The sequence below is a fragment of the Octopus bimaculoides genome, chromosome 9 (genome assembly GCF_046866305.1).
Source record: "Octopus bimaculoides isolate indiv1 chromosome 9, ASM4686630v1, whole genome shotgun sequence".
Classification (NCBI taxonomy): domain Eukaryota; kingdom Metazoa; phylum Mollusca; class Cephalopoda; order Octopoda; family Octopodidae; genus Octopus; species Octopus bimaculoides.
Window position 1 is genome coordinate 17,162,573 of NC_142936.1, and position 14,550 is coordinate 17,177,122.

The 14,550-nt window shown below is 36.3% G+C and overlaps 2 protein-coding genes across 2 annotated transcripts; one reads left to right on the forward strand and one right to left on the reverse strand.

The window, feature by feature from the left end:
* The first annotated feature begins 733 nt into the window (after positions 1 to 733).
* Positions 734 to 5,999, forward strand: LOC106881704 (uncharacterized). Its single transcript, XM_052970324.2, has one exon. It carries the CDS (start codon positions 1,021 to 1,023, stop codon positions 1,873 to 1,875), a length of 855 nt encoding a protein of 284 aa, XP_052826284.2. The 5' UTR covers positions 734 to 1,020; the 3' UTR covers positions 1,876 to 5,999.
* A 3,203-nt stretch (positions 6,000 to 9,202) lies between these two features.
* LOC106881701 (uncharacterized) lies at positions 9,203 to 13,697 on the reverse strand. The gene has a single exon (XM_089357199.1). The coding sequence runs from the start codon at positions 12,557 to 12,559 to the stop codon at positions 10,979 to 10,981; it is 1,581 nt and encodes a 526-aa protein (XP_089213325.1). The 5' UTR covers positions 12,560 to 13,697; the 3' UTR covers positions 9,203 to 10,978.
* Positions 13,698 to 14,550: the final 853 nt, after the last annotated feature.

Here is a 14,550-nt window from a genome sequence, read left to right on the forward strand (position 1 = left end):
ATTTAGGCACTAATCCAATATTATTAGGCACTAATCCTATATTATTAGGCACTAATCCTATGGCAAGATTGAACCGACTTCAAATGAGAGTAGCCTGCCTTGCAAGGAATAAGTTTGAACAGAATGTGTTTGTAACACAGTAGTAGCTAGTCACAGTATCAATAGATAAAGCCAGTGGAGGACAAGTTAATCCATGGCCGTTCATGGGAACAACAGTTTTTCCGGTTCCAAGTACTGTTTAGCATCCAGTCACCACAGGAATTGGAAGGAAAACGAACATGACTCGTGTTTTCATGCAACGTTGAAGAAAATTGGGAATGCATAAATAACTTCCAACGCAGAGAAATATGTTTTCAAAGAGATAACGTTAAATTCCTGAATCAAATCCTTTCAAATGAGGAGATGAAGTCCAATCCATGTAAGAGAGGAGGAAGATCCCACTAATGTGAGCTACATAATTTCCTGGGGATAGTAAGAAAGTAGGTACATGCTGCCGCTAGCAGAAAAGAATAAACCCTAATTACTCTATAGAACTGATCTGGTCAAAACCTTCAGTAGCCTGAAGAGGGAGCTGTTACCTGTGTTTGATCCTATCAACGAGAAAGTGTCAGCAAGTGCATCTAGTTTTGGACTAAGGGTGATCCTACAACAGAAATAGAGTAGTTAAGGGGGCTTGTCTCCTGTCAATCAGAATTGTTGTTAGACAGTGCGCGCGCGTGCGTAGTCAATTTACCGGACATGCTCCTCAACCGAAATTTTGTCATGCGCATGTGCGAATAGATATTAATTACAATCCGAATGTGGAAGATTTTTGTTTACAGAGATTTGAATATAATCAACTTGAGCTACTTTCAGCTTCATTGTCTGGAATATATACAAGATGGTTTTGTATTGTAATTTAACTTGGATTACAAAGGTGTTTGCAGCATCGATAGACATCGACAAAGATCTTAGTCGATTCAAATATAACACAAGAAATATTTGTTAGATGTAAAATATACAAAAGAAAAGAAGAAAGTTATGGAAAATGAAGTATATGAATTAAGCAAGTATAAATGTAAAACATCGTCTAAAAGAATTGGTATTTCTCGTGATATAATGAAAGAGAAAAGAAAAACGTCTTATCTCTGTGATATTTGTGGCAAACCATTCTCTCAAAAAGGTAACCTCACCACTCACAAACGTATACATACAGGAGAAAAACCATTCCACTGTGATGTCTGTGGTAAATCATTCACTGCTGTAAGTCACTTAACTATTCACAAAAGCATTCATACAGGAGAAAAACCACATCACTGTGATATCTGTGGTGAATCATTCTCTCAAATAAATACCTTAACAATACACAAACGTATTCATACAGGAGAAAAGCCATATGACTGTGATATCTGTAATAAATCATTCTCTCAAAGTCATCACTTAACTAAACACAAACGTATTCATACAGGAGAGAAACCATATCACTGTGATATTTGTGATAAATCGTTTTCTGCTAGTAGTGATTTAACAATACATAAACGTATTCATACAGGGGAGAAACCATATCATTGTGATGTTTGCGGTAAGTCATTTTCTCGAAATGGTGTCTTAACTAAACACAGACGTATTCATACAGGAGAGAAACCATACCACTGTGATATCTGTGGTAAATCATTTTCTGGAGGAAGCACCTTAACTAAACATAGACGCGTTCATACAGGAGAGAAACCATATCTCTGTGATATCTGTGGTAGATCATTCTCTCAAAAATGTCACTTAACTACTCACAATTACATTCATACAGGAGAGAGACCATATCGTTGTGATATCTGTGGTAAATCATTCACCCACAGAAGTCATTTAGCTTCACATGTATGTATTGATGAAGAAGACTAATTGTTGTGTCGCATTCGCGTTGTGGTAAATTCAAAACAACACGCGCCCTACTTAATTTTTGATCATATGAATATTCACGTTGGGGATAACTAGTAATTTTATGAATCCTATAACTTTCATGTTGGGTAATCTGATAATTTTAGCAACGTGCAGCATACATACCCAACATCAGAAATTAATCGCAGAATCATAAAATGTACTCACAAAGGAATGAAGATAGAACTGTGGTCATAACTTCCCAACAGTATTTTATATAACGATAACTATACTTTGGCGTGGTGACTTCTTAATTCGATATTTTAAACAAAAACATTCTTTAAGAATACTCGTGTGTGTAGCATACTTCCAGAATAGAGAAAAAAATTTAATAAACCAAAATCCTTTCTGATTTGCGTCTCGCAAGTTATACGCAATAATGGAATGTCTCTAAGTATTTAGAAGGCAATGTTTATCTCCTGATATAATGTATATAATTCAAGGAGTGTGCATTTCCCCTATTTTCATTATTTATTTTCTGATTTCCTTCTTTTTTATCTGTAAATTCTTTTTTTTATATATATAGATGTATACGTAAGACTTCCACTAATAGTTTTATGCATGTCTGTATGTAAATGTTAGAGACTAGAAAATTAAACAGATAAATACATTCCCATAAATCAGATAACAGCATTGTGTTAGGAATAAATACACAAACCATAATAGAAAATATTTTATTTACTATATTAGCATATCTGTATTCTTTCACTATATTTGGGACGTTATGCATCCACTGCGTATATTTCGGTTTAGATTTTATCGTGAATGTATCCCGTTAACTGAATAATTTTGCTGTTACTTTATACTTTTATACTCTTTTACTTGTTTCAGTCATTTGACTGTGGCCATGCTGGAGCACCGCCTTTAGTCGAGCAAATCGACCCCAGGACTTATTCTTTGGAAGCCTAGTACTTATTATATCGATCTGGTTTGCCGAACCGCTAAGTCACGGGGACGCAAACACCAGCATCGGTTGTCAAGTGATGTTTGGGGGGGGGGCGTGGCAAACACAAACACAAACACACATATATACGACGGGCTTCTTTCAGTTTCCATCTACCAAATCCACTCACAAGGCTTTGGTCGGCCCGAGGCTATAGTTGAAGACACTTGCCCAAGATGCCACGCAGTGGGACTGAACCCAGAACCATATGATTTATTTCTGATTTAGTTGCATGTGTCATTATAACGGTAACCTTATAAAGTGGATGATATGATTTGTAAGTTATCCTTATTCAATGTCTCTGGCTCACCTCATCTCTATATTTTTAATTAACCTGTAGATGGTTTATTATTTAAGTGTAATCTTATCATTTTGTATATAGAATATCTCACTGAAACTTTTGCTGACAACCATAAACAACAGAATCCACAGTTCAACTACATGATAAAAGTTGCACATTTTCCAAACATCTTCAGTAACTATTTGCCGTGAAGCTATAAAATTTGTTGATATTATTTGACACTAAATAGAGGTAAGCTTGTGATGTAGCCGTTTGATGATACCCAAGCCAGAGTTTGAGGAAAGACATGTTTCCTGATCCCCAACAGCATCTATTTTTAATTTCTTTATATTGATTCTGGTATTTTCGCCTGGCAATGCATAAGCTGTATATAAGTTGTTTTTTATGGAATGGATAACTGAATTGTTGCCATTTTGTCTTGTTGACATTATGTAAAAGATAATTCCTGAAATGTTAGCCAGTACTTTTTGGTCCCCTGACTATTTGTAAGCATTTCCCTCTTGGAGTAACTTTCCACATTTTCTTTAACTCCACAAGGCATGTGTTCTTTAAAACTTTCCTTTTCAGCCAAGCATGAAAACACCTGCTCTAGAAATCATTCTTCCATTACCTTCAAACTATCCATTCCAGTCTAGCCTCTTAACTTCAGTAAACTCTTCTTTCTTCATGGTCATGGAAACGGGCAACAGTATGTCCCATTCTCAAGAAAGGCAATGTCTTTGACCTAAATAACTATCGGTCTATTGTTCTTCTGATATCTGAATATGATGCAAACTGTTGCAAATAATTAGATTCCCCAAGCCTTTCACTCTTTTTCCAGTTGCCAACAGTACAGATTTTGTAGGACTATGTCTACTCAGGACATGTATATTGCTACCTGCTTTTGTGTATCAGTTGCCAGAGGTCCCTAGTCCTTCAGCCATCTCTTTTAGATTATAAATATCTTGTCAGATCAAGTAATTTCAAAATGGCAGTGTGCACTGAGTTTTCTCAATGCACAGAAAGTTCAGAGAAAAACTCAGTGTGCACTTAGTTTTCTCTCCTACAACATCAACTCTTGTGAATCTGCTTGCTATTACCTCTTCAAATCTCTTTGATTTTCAGCACTCAAGCATCATCCATATCAACTTAAATCCATCCACCAGCACTGCCTAAACTAATACAAATAACCAACATGGATACATGATGAAAACATTTTTAAGTAAATCATCAACATATCCTAATCTCTACAGGTGTAAACAAAGTGAAGGACTTTATTATTTAACTATGTTAGGGTGAAACAAATATGAAATTGTACTGAGGTCAAATATATTGCATTTATTTCATTCCAATACATCATAACAAGATTATCATTGTAACTAGATAAAATAATTAGAGTCAGTTTTATTGTCATGTTAAAACAATGGAGAGGATTTGCATTATTGGTAGAAATTAATGAAATAACAAGTATTTAGGGCAGGGGTATGCAATAACCATAATACACTATTGGTACTTAAATCTCAGGTGAATAGAAGGCCAAGTTGACTATGGTGGAAAAATATTCTATGTAATATTATTATTCTTACTAAGGCAGCAAGCTAGCAGGATCATTAGCACGCCGAGCGAAATGCTTAGCAGCATTTTATCTGTCTTCATGTTCTGAGTTCAAATTCTGCCGAGGTTGACTTTGCCTCTCATCCTTTCAGGGTTGATAAAATAAATACCAGTTGATTACTGAGGTTGATGTAGTTGACTTGGCTCTTCCCCCAGAATTGTTGGCCTTGTGACAAAATATGAAACTAATATTACTATTCTTGCTTATTCCAATCAGATGAGGATCAATGATTATACCAAGCAATGTTATTTCATGAAGACAGTCTCAGTGATACGTAAATGGGTGTCTAAATTCTTGTATGTCTGTTGCTTAACATTTTTGTTTCCAATCTTCACCAAACTTTTAAAGATTGTTCTTTTTATGGGTATCTATTTTGGTCTATAGGAACAAGAAATCTCTGTTTCCATAAATCTCTTGATTCTGCTATACTATCACTATTGCCTTAAAAGTAAGCTGGAAACAACAACATGCTTCATCACCTGTAGTCTGTTTCTCTTCCCTGTGACCACCACTACAGTTTCTGCAGAGTTCAGTCTACCAGAAAATTACATTTCTAAACTCACTTGTAATCTCCCATCTTTCAATCAGTTCTGGCCTGAGAAATTTTGGTGAAGATCATCATCATTTTAACTTCCAACTTTTCCATGCTTGCAAGAATCAAACAGATTTGTTGAGGCAAATCTTCTGTAGCTGGATGGCATTTGCCTTCCTTTTGCTATGCCTTTCCTGTTTCCAAGTAAGGAAATATTTCCCCATGACCAGACATGTTTTCACAAGATTAGAATGTCAAGGCAAGGAGATAGTACCATACACATACACACACACATATATATATACATGTATGATGGACTTCTTTCAGTTTTCATCTACTAGATTCACTCAAGGCTTTAGTCAGCCAAGGGTTGTCCTATATTATGATGATGTGTATATGGATAGATGAAGAGGGAACTGCCGTGAAGCCAGTCCTTATAGCAGTATTTGTGAAAGACTTAAAGGAATTACAGATATGGAAGCAAAACCTAGAATTGAGATGCTTTGCGAGTAAACTTGGACACCAAAGTTTCTACTGAAGTACCAATGAAGACAAGATTTCACTGCCATCAGGGTAATGGTGGTGATCAATGTGCAGAAAAGTAGGAAGTTAATACTGTGTACACAATGTGAACTATGGTTCCACATATGGCAGATGTTCACAAGTAGTTTAGTAGTCAGCGACAATAGTAAAATAAATTTCTTTTAGTACTTGGAAAGACGTAGTTGATTGCTTTTGTTACATGGGCAACCTAATCAACAGTGGAGCAGGGTAGTCTGAGAGCATAGTAACTATAATAAGGACAGGGTGGAAAAAGCTCTGGAGGTTTTTACTTCTACTGGCAACAAAAGGATTCTCTTGACATCATACAGTCTACCCTTGCCTTTGAGTGAAAGGTACAGTGTATGCTTGTTTGAAGTGCAATGCTAGATGTTAGTTAGACAAAGACACTGAATGAAGAGGATGTGTAAAGGTTGAAAGAAAAGAAGCATGTTCTGCTTGATGTATAATGCTGGAGTGACGGCTGAGCTGAGAGATAAACTAGGTATAACAATCGGTTAGTGTACAAGAATGAAGACTGATCGTATGGATATGTGATGTATATGGAGGACAACAAGTGAGTGAAGAGTTGCCAGGATATCTAAGTGGAAGGAAACCATGGAAGGTGAGGACATGGGCAGAATTGGTAAAATCTGATCTCATGATGCTGAATCTTATAAAAGAGATGACAAGACGCCATTGAATAGGATCTGACCAATGCATGCAGGCAGAGAAAAACAGATGTAAAAAAATACATTTATGTGTATATATATATATATATATATATATATATATATATACATACATTTTTTTTCCCCTTGTTTCAGTCATTTGACTGTGGCCATGCTGGAGCACCACCTTTATAGTTGAGCAAATTGACCCCAGAGCTTATTCTTTGTAAGCCTAGTACTTATTCTATCGGTCTCTTTTACTGAACCGCTAAGTTATGGGGACGTAAACACACCAGCATCAGTTGTCAAGCGATGCTGGGGGGACAAACAAACACACACACATACATATATATATATATATATACATATATGATGGGCTTCTTCCAGTTCCGTCTACCAAATCCACTCACAAGGCTTTGGTCAGCCTGAGGCTATAGTAGAAGACACTTGCCCAAGGTGCCATGCAGTGGGACTGAACCTGGGACCATGTGGTTGGTAAGCAAGCTACTTACCACACAGCCACTCCTGCACCTATATATATATATATATATATATTTGATGGTTTCTCTCGTGAATGACAAATGAGGGTTCAGTAAAATAAAGTAATCATGTTCTATGGACATGAACGTATCTCTTGAGGCCTGCTGGTGCCTTGCAAATCTTTTGGTAAAGGAAACAAGTTGAGGACTTGGTTTGCTCAAGTGCTTGTGGATCATTTACTATGTGTTTTCTTGAGTGGACAGCAAGGACTGCTTTGCTTCATGCCACAAAGCCACAATTACAGGTGAGGTTTTCATTTAGAGGAGCAGCATTTTGCTAGCGTTTTCATTCTTGCACAAAGTTGGAGTCAACTTTGTTCAAATCTTTGATCTGAGGAGAAGCAGGACTGGTGCCAGGTCCTGCATTCTAATGCTTTGTTTCCCCAGAAATAAAATGGAATGTGTGTGTGTACACACACACACACAAATGTACTGCCATGCATGCATAGCTGTCTCATGCAAGCAAGTATAACTTAGTAGTAAGTACCATACTATCAATAATTGTTTTAGGTTCCAATGCAGACATAATTACTTTTTCAATCTACTCACCCTCAACACGTGGAACATTAGAGATGTGACAGCTATATATATATATAAAAATTAACAGAATGAGATAAAAAAAATCCAAAGCTGTGAATAGTTTTCAGAACATTTACAATGAGAAGATCTTGCAGCTGTTTCCAGGATATTTTAGATATCCCATCATCAGAGATGGTGCAAGAAAATGCTTAAGTAATAGTTATAGAGAAGAGATGAAATACAGAGTGAAGTGGAGGAGTGAAAACAGACGTGAGATACGCAAAGATATTGTATTTGCAGTTCCATTATTTAAGCAGAATCGCGTATATATAAGCTTCCTGTACTTTGTGTGTGAGTTCCAAAGAGAGAGGGAGTTGCATTAGCATTTGGTTGGTACACATTTTCAGCTGAGTAGACTGGAGTAGCAGGAAATTAAGTGTACTGCTCAAGGACACAATGCACCACCTAGTCCAGGAATTGAATCCATGACCTTATCAGCATGAGCTCACACACCTCACATTCATATATTGAAAGAGGTGTGTCTGTGTGTATTAGGTTAGAGTTCACAAAAATCACCTTAGCACCAGCATATGTTTGTTTGTTGGCACTCCGTTGCTTACAATAATGAGGGTGCCAGTTGATATATATATATATATATATATATATATATATATAGATAGATAGAAAGATATACATAAACTAAATCATTTATGCATAAATGCAGATGTGATGCTTTCAGAGGATAGCAGATGGATAAAGCAGTGTCAGGATATCCAGATGGAAAGAAACTGGGAGAGGAAGATATGGATAGACATATTAAAAGCTGATCTCGTGTTGGTGAACCTTACAAAAAAGATGACACATACTGTATTTTAACATGTATAAGGAATCCCTAATTTTTGGGGCTTAAAATTTGGAAAAAGGTTTTGTAAGGGATGATAATACTATCCATGTATACCATATTTTTTTAACCTAATTTTTGACAAAAAGTGGGTTCCTTAAACATGTTAAAATATGGTACTTTGATGGTAGAAATCATCAGGTCTTGACTCGAAGAATTCATTGAGGCACATTTTTAGTTTCATATTGTTGTTGAATGAAATACATTAGGCTGTTGGAGAGTGACTGTTAAAGTTAAAAATCCAAAGGTGCTATATCAAGAGAATATGGTAGGCACAGTAGAGCCTCCCAAATGAGGTCTTCAATAACATTTTTGGTCAAATTAGCAATGTGGGACAAGTGTTGTCTTATTTTACATGACTTCAAAGGTGCAAAGTGAGAGAATTATTTTTCCACAGTAGTGACAGCAACAACACTGCTTGTAACTAAGGATGTTTGTAGCATGCAAATGTAAACAAGCACACAGATACATACACACACAGGTATTCAACAGGCTTCTTTCAGTTTTCATCTGCCAAATTCATTCACAAAGCTTTAAACGGCCTTGCCCAAGGTACTATGTAGTGGAACTAAACCCAAAACCATGTGGTGGGGAAGTGAATCACTTAACCACATTGCTATACCTGCTCTTATATGTATATATATCTTCATCGTTTAATGTCCACTTTCCATACTGGCATGGGTTGGACAGTTTGACTATAAACAGGTCAGCTGCACCAGGTTCCAATCTGATTTGGCAAGGTTTTTATGGCTTGATTCCCTTCCTAACACCAACTGAGTGTAGTGGGTGTTTTTTACATGCCATTAACCTGACATGGGTTTGACAGGTTTACACAAGCACAGTATATCACCAAAGGTCTTGGTCACCTGTCACTGCCTCCATGAGACCCAACACTTGCATGGTGCTTTTTACATTCCAAGTGTACAGGTGCCAGTCATATGGTACTGGCATCAGCCATGACTACAATTTCACTTGACTCGACAGGTCTTCACAAGCACAGCATATCGCCCAGTGCTTGAAGGTTGCTTTTAACAGGCCAGTTATGCAACACTGGCATCGGCCACAACTATGATCTCAATATTGGCAGTGGCCACAACTACGATCTCATATATGTGTGTGTGAATATGACAATTGTATAAGAGTTACTCTGCAGTTAATACAAATCAAAAGTGTGCTGTCAGATATTCCTAAGTAATATGCATGTTATATGACCTCAAAGGTCATGTACAGAGCAAATTACAAGGTAGTAGTAATAGTAGTAGTATGAGGGCATGCACTATAACAATATGTTGCATCCACCATTTGTTGGTGATTCCTTACCCTTGGCAGATGATGCCTTTGTACTACTCAGTCCTCACTAAATTACAGCAGGGATAAACCTTTCTCTACTGCAATTCATAGCTTGCAATTAGGAATTGGTATCAAATTTTTACCTGTGATATTTCCATCTTGCAGATGCTTATTAATTCAGTAATGATGCATGTAGACTTGACCTTATCAGAAGCAAAGCAGTAAATAGAAAATGCGTTAATAGGCAATCTCCAAACTAACATGGATGTCATCATGTCAGAGTAACTAATGAAAATATTGAGTCGTCTGTGAACCCACTGAATTTAACCTAATTAATGAAGCAATATGACCTCCATTACAAAACCCAAAATGCTGGAGTGCTCTAACAGCATCAAATGTATCAAGATGCAGGACTCACTATCTGTATAATTGTGTAAGTTATACATGAAGATTATTTTCTTTAATATTTTATTATAGTGTTTTCATCAGTGAATCAAATTTAAAAAAAAAAATTCAATTCAACTGCCCTGAAGATATCCAACAAATATAAGATTTTTAATTTACACACAAATGTGAATGTTTTGTCACAAATTTCAGTAATAAAATTATACATAAATATCATTCATTTTTTGCCTTTTTACTTCTATGTAGAGAATATTTTTAAAAAATCATCTCAATATTTTCCTCGTTTATATTTATATATGTGGTTGGTGAATGAGAATAATTTCTCACATCTGCAAGGTTTTATTACTTTGTGTTACTACTAATAATTAATGAGTTCATGTGAATGACTTATAACATGAATAGGTTTTTCTCCAGGGTGTATTTGTGGATTATATGACAAGAATGATTACCAGCTGATAATTTTTGCCTCCAATCTACTTTCAGCTGTGAGTTACTGGTTACTCATATTTCACACTGATAAAAGTTATATTTTCTGCTCAACTGTGGATTACAAGAGAAGATTTACTTCACACTGAAAGATTCCCCATATATTTCACAGACATAGCTCTGTTTTTCTTTATTTTGTATGTGTTCATTTATTAACTACAAGTTAATAAATTCACAAATAAGAATTTCTTGAGGATTTTAGTGAAAGAATTTCTCTCAAATGAAAGCATATTTATAGACTACAAGATGAAAATTTGAAGAGAATGATTTCAAAAATATTTCACCAAGATGGTCTCCAATGCATACTTGATGGACTAAAAATTCAGATTTGTAAGAGAAAGATTTTTCACATTTCACAGTCAAAAGGTTCCTCTTCAGTATGTATTTTTTGGTGTGCTTTTAAGTAACCATTAGAAACAAAAGATTTCCCACACACTTCACAATAAAATGGTTTTTCTCCAGTGTGACTACGTATGTGGATAACAAGATTTGATTTATTAACAAACGACTTTCCACATATTTCACACTGATATGGTTTTTCTCCAGAGTGCATTCTTTTGTGTATTGTTAACTGACCATTAGTACTAAACGATTTCCCGCACATCGGACAGTGGAAGGGTTTCTCTCCAGTATGTGTTCTTTTATGTATTTGCAAGAGACCATTAGAGATAAAAGTTTTCCCGCATATTTCACAATGATAAGGTTTGTCTCCAGTGTGTGTCACTTTATGTGTTTTTAGGAGACCATTTGTCACAAAAGATTTACCACATATTTCACACCCAAAAGGTTTCTCTCCAGTATGTATTCTTCTGTGAGTTGCTAAATAACTACTAGAGACAAAAAATTTCCTACATATTTCACAATAATATGGCTTTTCACCAGTGTGTATTCTTTTGTGCCTTGTTAAATCACTACTGCTGATAAAAGATTTCCCACAAGTTTCACAGCACTGTAGTTGTTCCCCAGTGTGACTACGTGTGTGAACTGTAAGCTTAGAATTAGAGATAAAAGATCTCCCGCATATTTCACAGCGATATGGCTGTTCTCCTGTGTGACAGCGTATGTGCAATGTAAGCTTAGAATTCGTGACAAAAGATTTCCCACACACTTCACAGTGGTACGGTTTTTCTCCAGTGTGTAACCTTTTGTGAAGCACAAGACTAGATTTAACAGTAAATGATTTTCCGCATATTTCACAGCTGAAGGGATTTTCTCCAGTGTGTATTCTTCTGTGTATTTTTAAAAGATCGTTAGTAATAAACGATTTACCACATATTTCACAGTTGTAAGGTTTTTCTCCAGTGTGTCTACGTTTATGGATAACAAGATTCGAATTCTTAGCATAAAATTTCCCACATATTTCACAATGGTGTAGTTTTTCTCCAGTGTGTATTCTTACGTGTGTTGTTAACTTACAGTTAGTGGTAAATGATTTTCCACATATTTCGCAATTATAAGGTTTTTCTCCCGTGTGTATTTTTTTGTGCCTGGTTAAATCACTATTATTAGCAAAAGATTTCCCACATATTTCACAGGAATAAGGTCTTTCGCCAGTATGTATTCTTTTGTGAGTTGTTAAATTACTATTCTGGACAAAGGATCTCCCGCATATCCCACAGTGGAAAGGTTTCTCTCCAGTGTGTATCCGTTTGTGACTGGTTAAATTACTGCTATATAGAAACGATTTTCCACACATTTCACAGTGATAAGGTTTTTCTGTGTTATGTATTTCGTTGTGAGTAAAGGTTTCATGTTCTGAAGAGAACACTTTCTTACACATCTCAAAGTGATATTCAGCAGTATTTCTGCATAATGTTCTCTGTTTAGTAAATGTTGCACTACGTAAAGGTTTTTCATCCTTGTTTCTCTGTATAACTGTATCTATAATGGTAGAAACAGTTGTGTGATTAACATCTTCCATATTCATATCCTCTTAAGATCCAAGAGATGTATCAGTATATAATCGATTATGGTTCAGTTTTTTTTCTTGCATATCATGGGACTCTGTTAACATGTGTGGAAAAAATGAGGTTTAGATATTTTTTCTATTTTACCACCATAACGCTCGTTGCGGAATAGGTCCTCCCAAAGAGACGCACATCTTGTCATCGATAAAGATATTTCTAGTTTAATTTTAAGAGAGATAATTAGGACCAGGAAAGCTAATCGCTTAATTGTTGACAGTTTCAATCCAATTTTCCTTGTCCCATTAAAGCTGTTTCGGATGAAATCAAACAAGTGTGGAACACCGACTTTAAAACGTGTAGGTCACTGTATGTTATTCATAAATATTAGCGTTCATCCTAACATGAGATAATCGCTACACAAATATATACAGATCAGTTGAAGTTATAAAGATTAATAAATTACTGATGCGATAAAAGCATTTTGTTTCAATGCTATTTCATACTATAAGAGTACGAAGTAGGCGGTGTCATTGGCAATATGATACCGGTGACATAAGTTAAATGTACCTAATAAAAATACAACTTCTTGATAGGGCCAAATCGTAATCACCGCTGTTGAAAACATAGGAATCTGAAGAAATTCTTGGAAAAATAAAAATAACAGAGGTAGATGCTTTGTATTGTAGATAGTATCTGTACGTGACATATGGTGGAAGCAATAAAGTTTGACAAATGAAAGGTTTACGAAATCAAAAGGATGTATGAAGATATATTGTTGCGTAGTGGAGGTGCAATGGCCCAGTACTTAGGGCAGCGGACTCGCGGTCACAGGATCGCGGTTTCGATTCCCAGACCGGGCGTTGTGAGTGTTTATTGAGTGAAAACACCTAAAGCTCTACGAGGCTCCGGCCGGGGGTGATGGCGAACCCTGCTGTACTCTTTCACCATAAGTTTTCTCTCACTCTTTCTTCCTGTTTCTGTTGTGCCTGTATTTCAAAGGGCCAGCTTTGTCACACTCTGTGTCATGCTGAATCTCCCTGAGAACTACATTAAGGGTACACGTGTCTGTGGATTGCTCAGCCACTTGCACGTTAATTTCACGAGCACGCTGTTCCGTTGATCGGATCAACTGGAACCCTCGTCGTCGTAACCGACAGAGTGCGTAACAACAGATCACAATGAAAAGGTGGACGAGACAGGAACTCTTCGTGTATCATACGTGAAGTTACTTACTCCCACTAGGCTGGTGGAGCTAATAAGGGAAATATTACCTTTATATACTTGTTGCTTTGAGTTTAAATTCATTGGGTTCAAAGAAAAATGCTTCCAACCTCTAGGAGTGACATCACTAAACACAGTTGACTTTCCTTTCATCTATGTGTGTGTATTTTAAGTTTAGGGCGTATGATAATTTTAGACAAAAGATAGTCAATGTCAAAAGAAAAAGAAAATATACCAATGGCCACAGACGGCCGTACTTGATGTCCTAGAATGCCACATGCGGCCTTAAGGTTTAGACCTTGACTTTGGAAAAGATAGCAAGGACTCCACTAAGCATGCTTGTATTTATTTACTGATTGTTTTACTTGATTAACATCGTCTTTCACAGGCGCCTAAGAAGATAGAAGGTGATCGAATGATTTAGAGGTAACTCGTGAGGGTGCTTAGTTGTTCCAGCGCATCAGCCTCACCATCACCCGTGGCAACGCTGCAAGCGTGTTGGCGTGCCTCAAAAGTCATCCCCAAAATTTCCAACTTAAGGTGGTCAATTGTTTTTGTTTTTTCTTCTTCTCACTCTTATGTATATATTTAAGTATAAGTAAAACTTATAGACATAACTTAGGGTATAACTACAGCAATTCACAATGTAAGATAAATTAGTTTGTGGTAAAAAGAAAAGTCTGATGTTTTTAGCAGGCCCTTCCTTTCGCAGACAAAGGATCCCTTTCTCTTATTCATCGTAACAAAACTACGTGCTTCGTCGGATCCTGTAGTCTCGCGTTTAAATTAG

Excerpts from the sequence above, each read along its gene's own strand:
- LOC106881701 (XM_089357199.1), bottom strand. The coding sequence starts at position 12,559 with ATGAATATGGAAGATGTTAATCACACAACTGTTTCTACCATTATAGAT.
- LOC106881704 (XM_052970324.2), top strand. The coding sequence starts at position 1,021 with ATGGAAAATGAAGTATATGAATTAAGCAAGTATAAATGTAAAACATCG.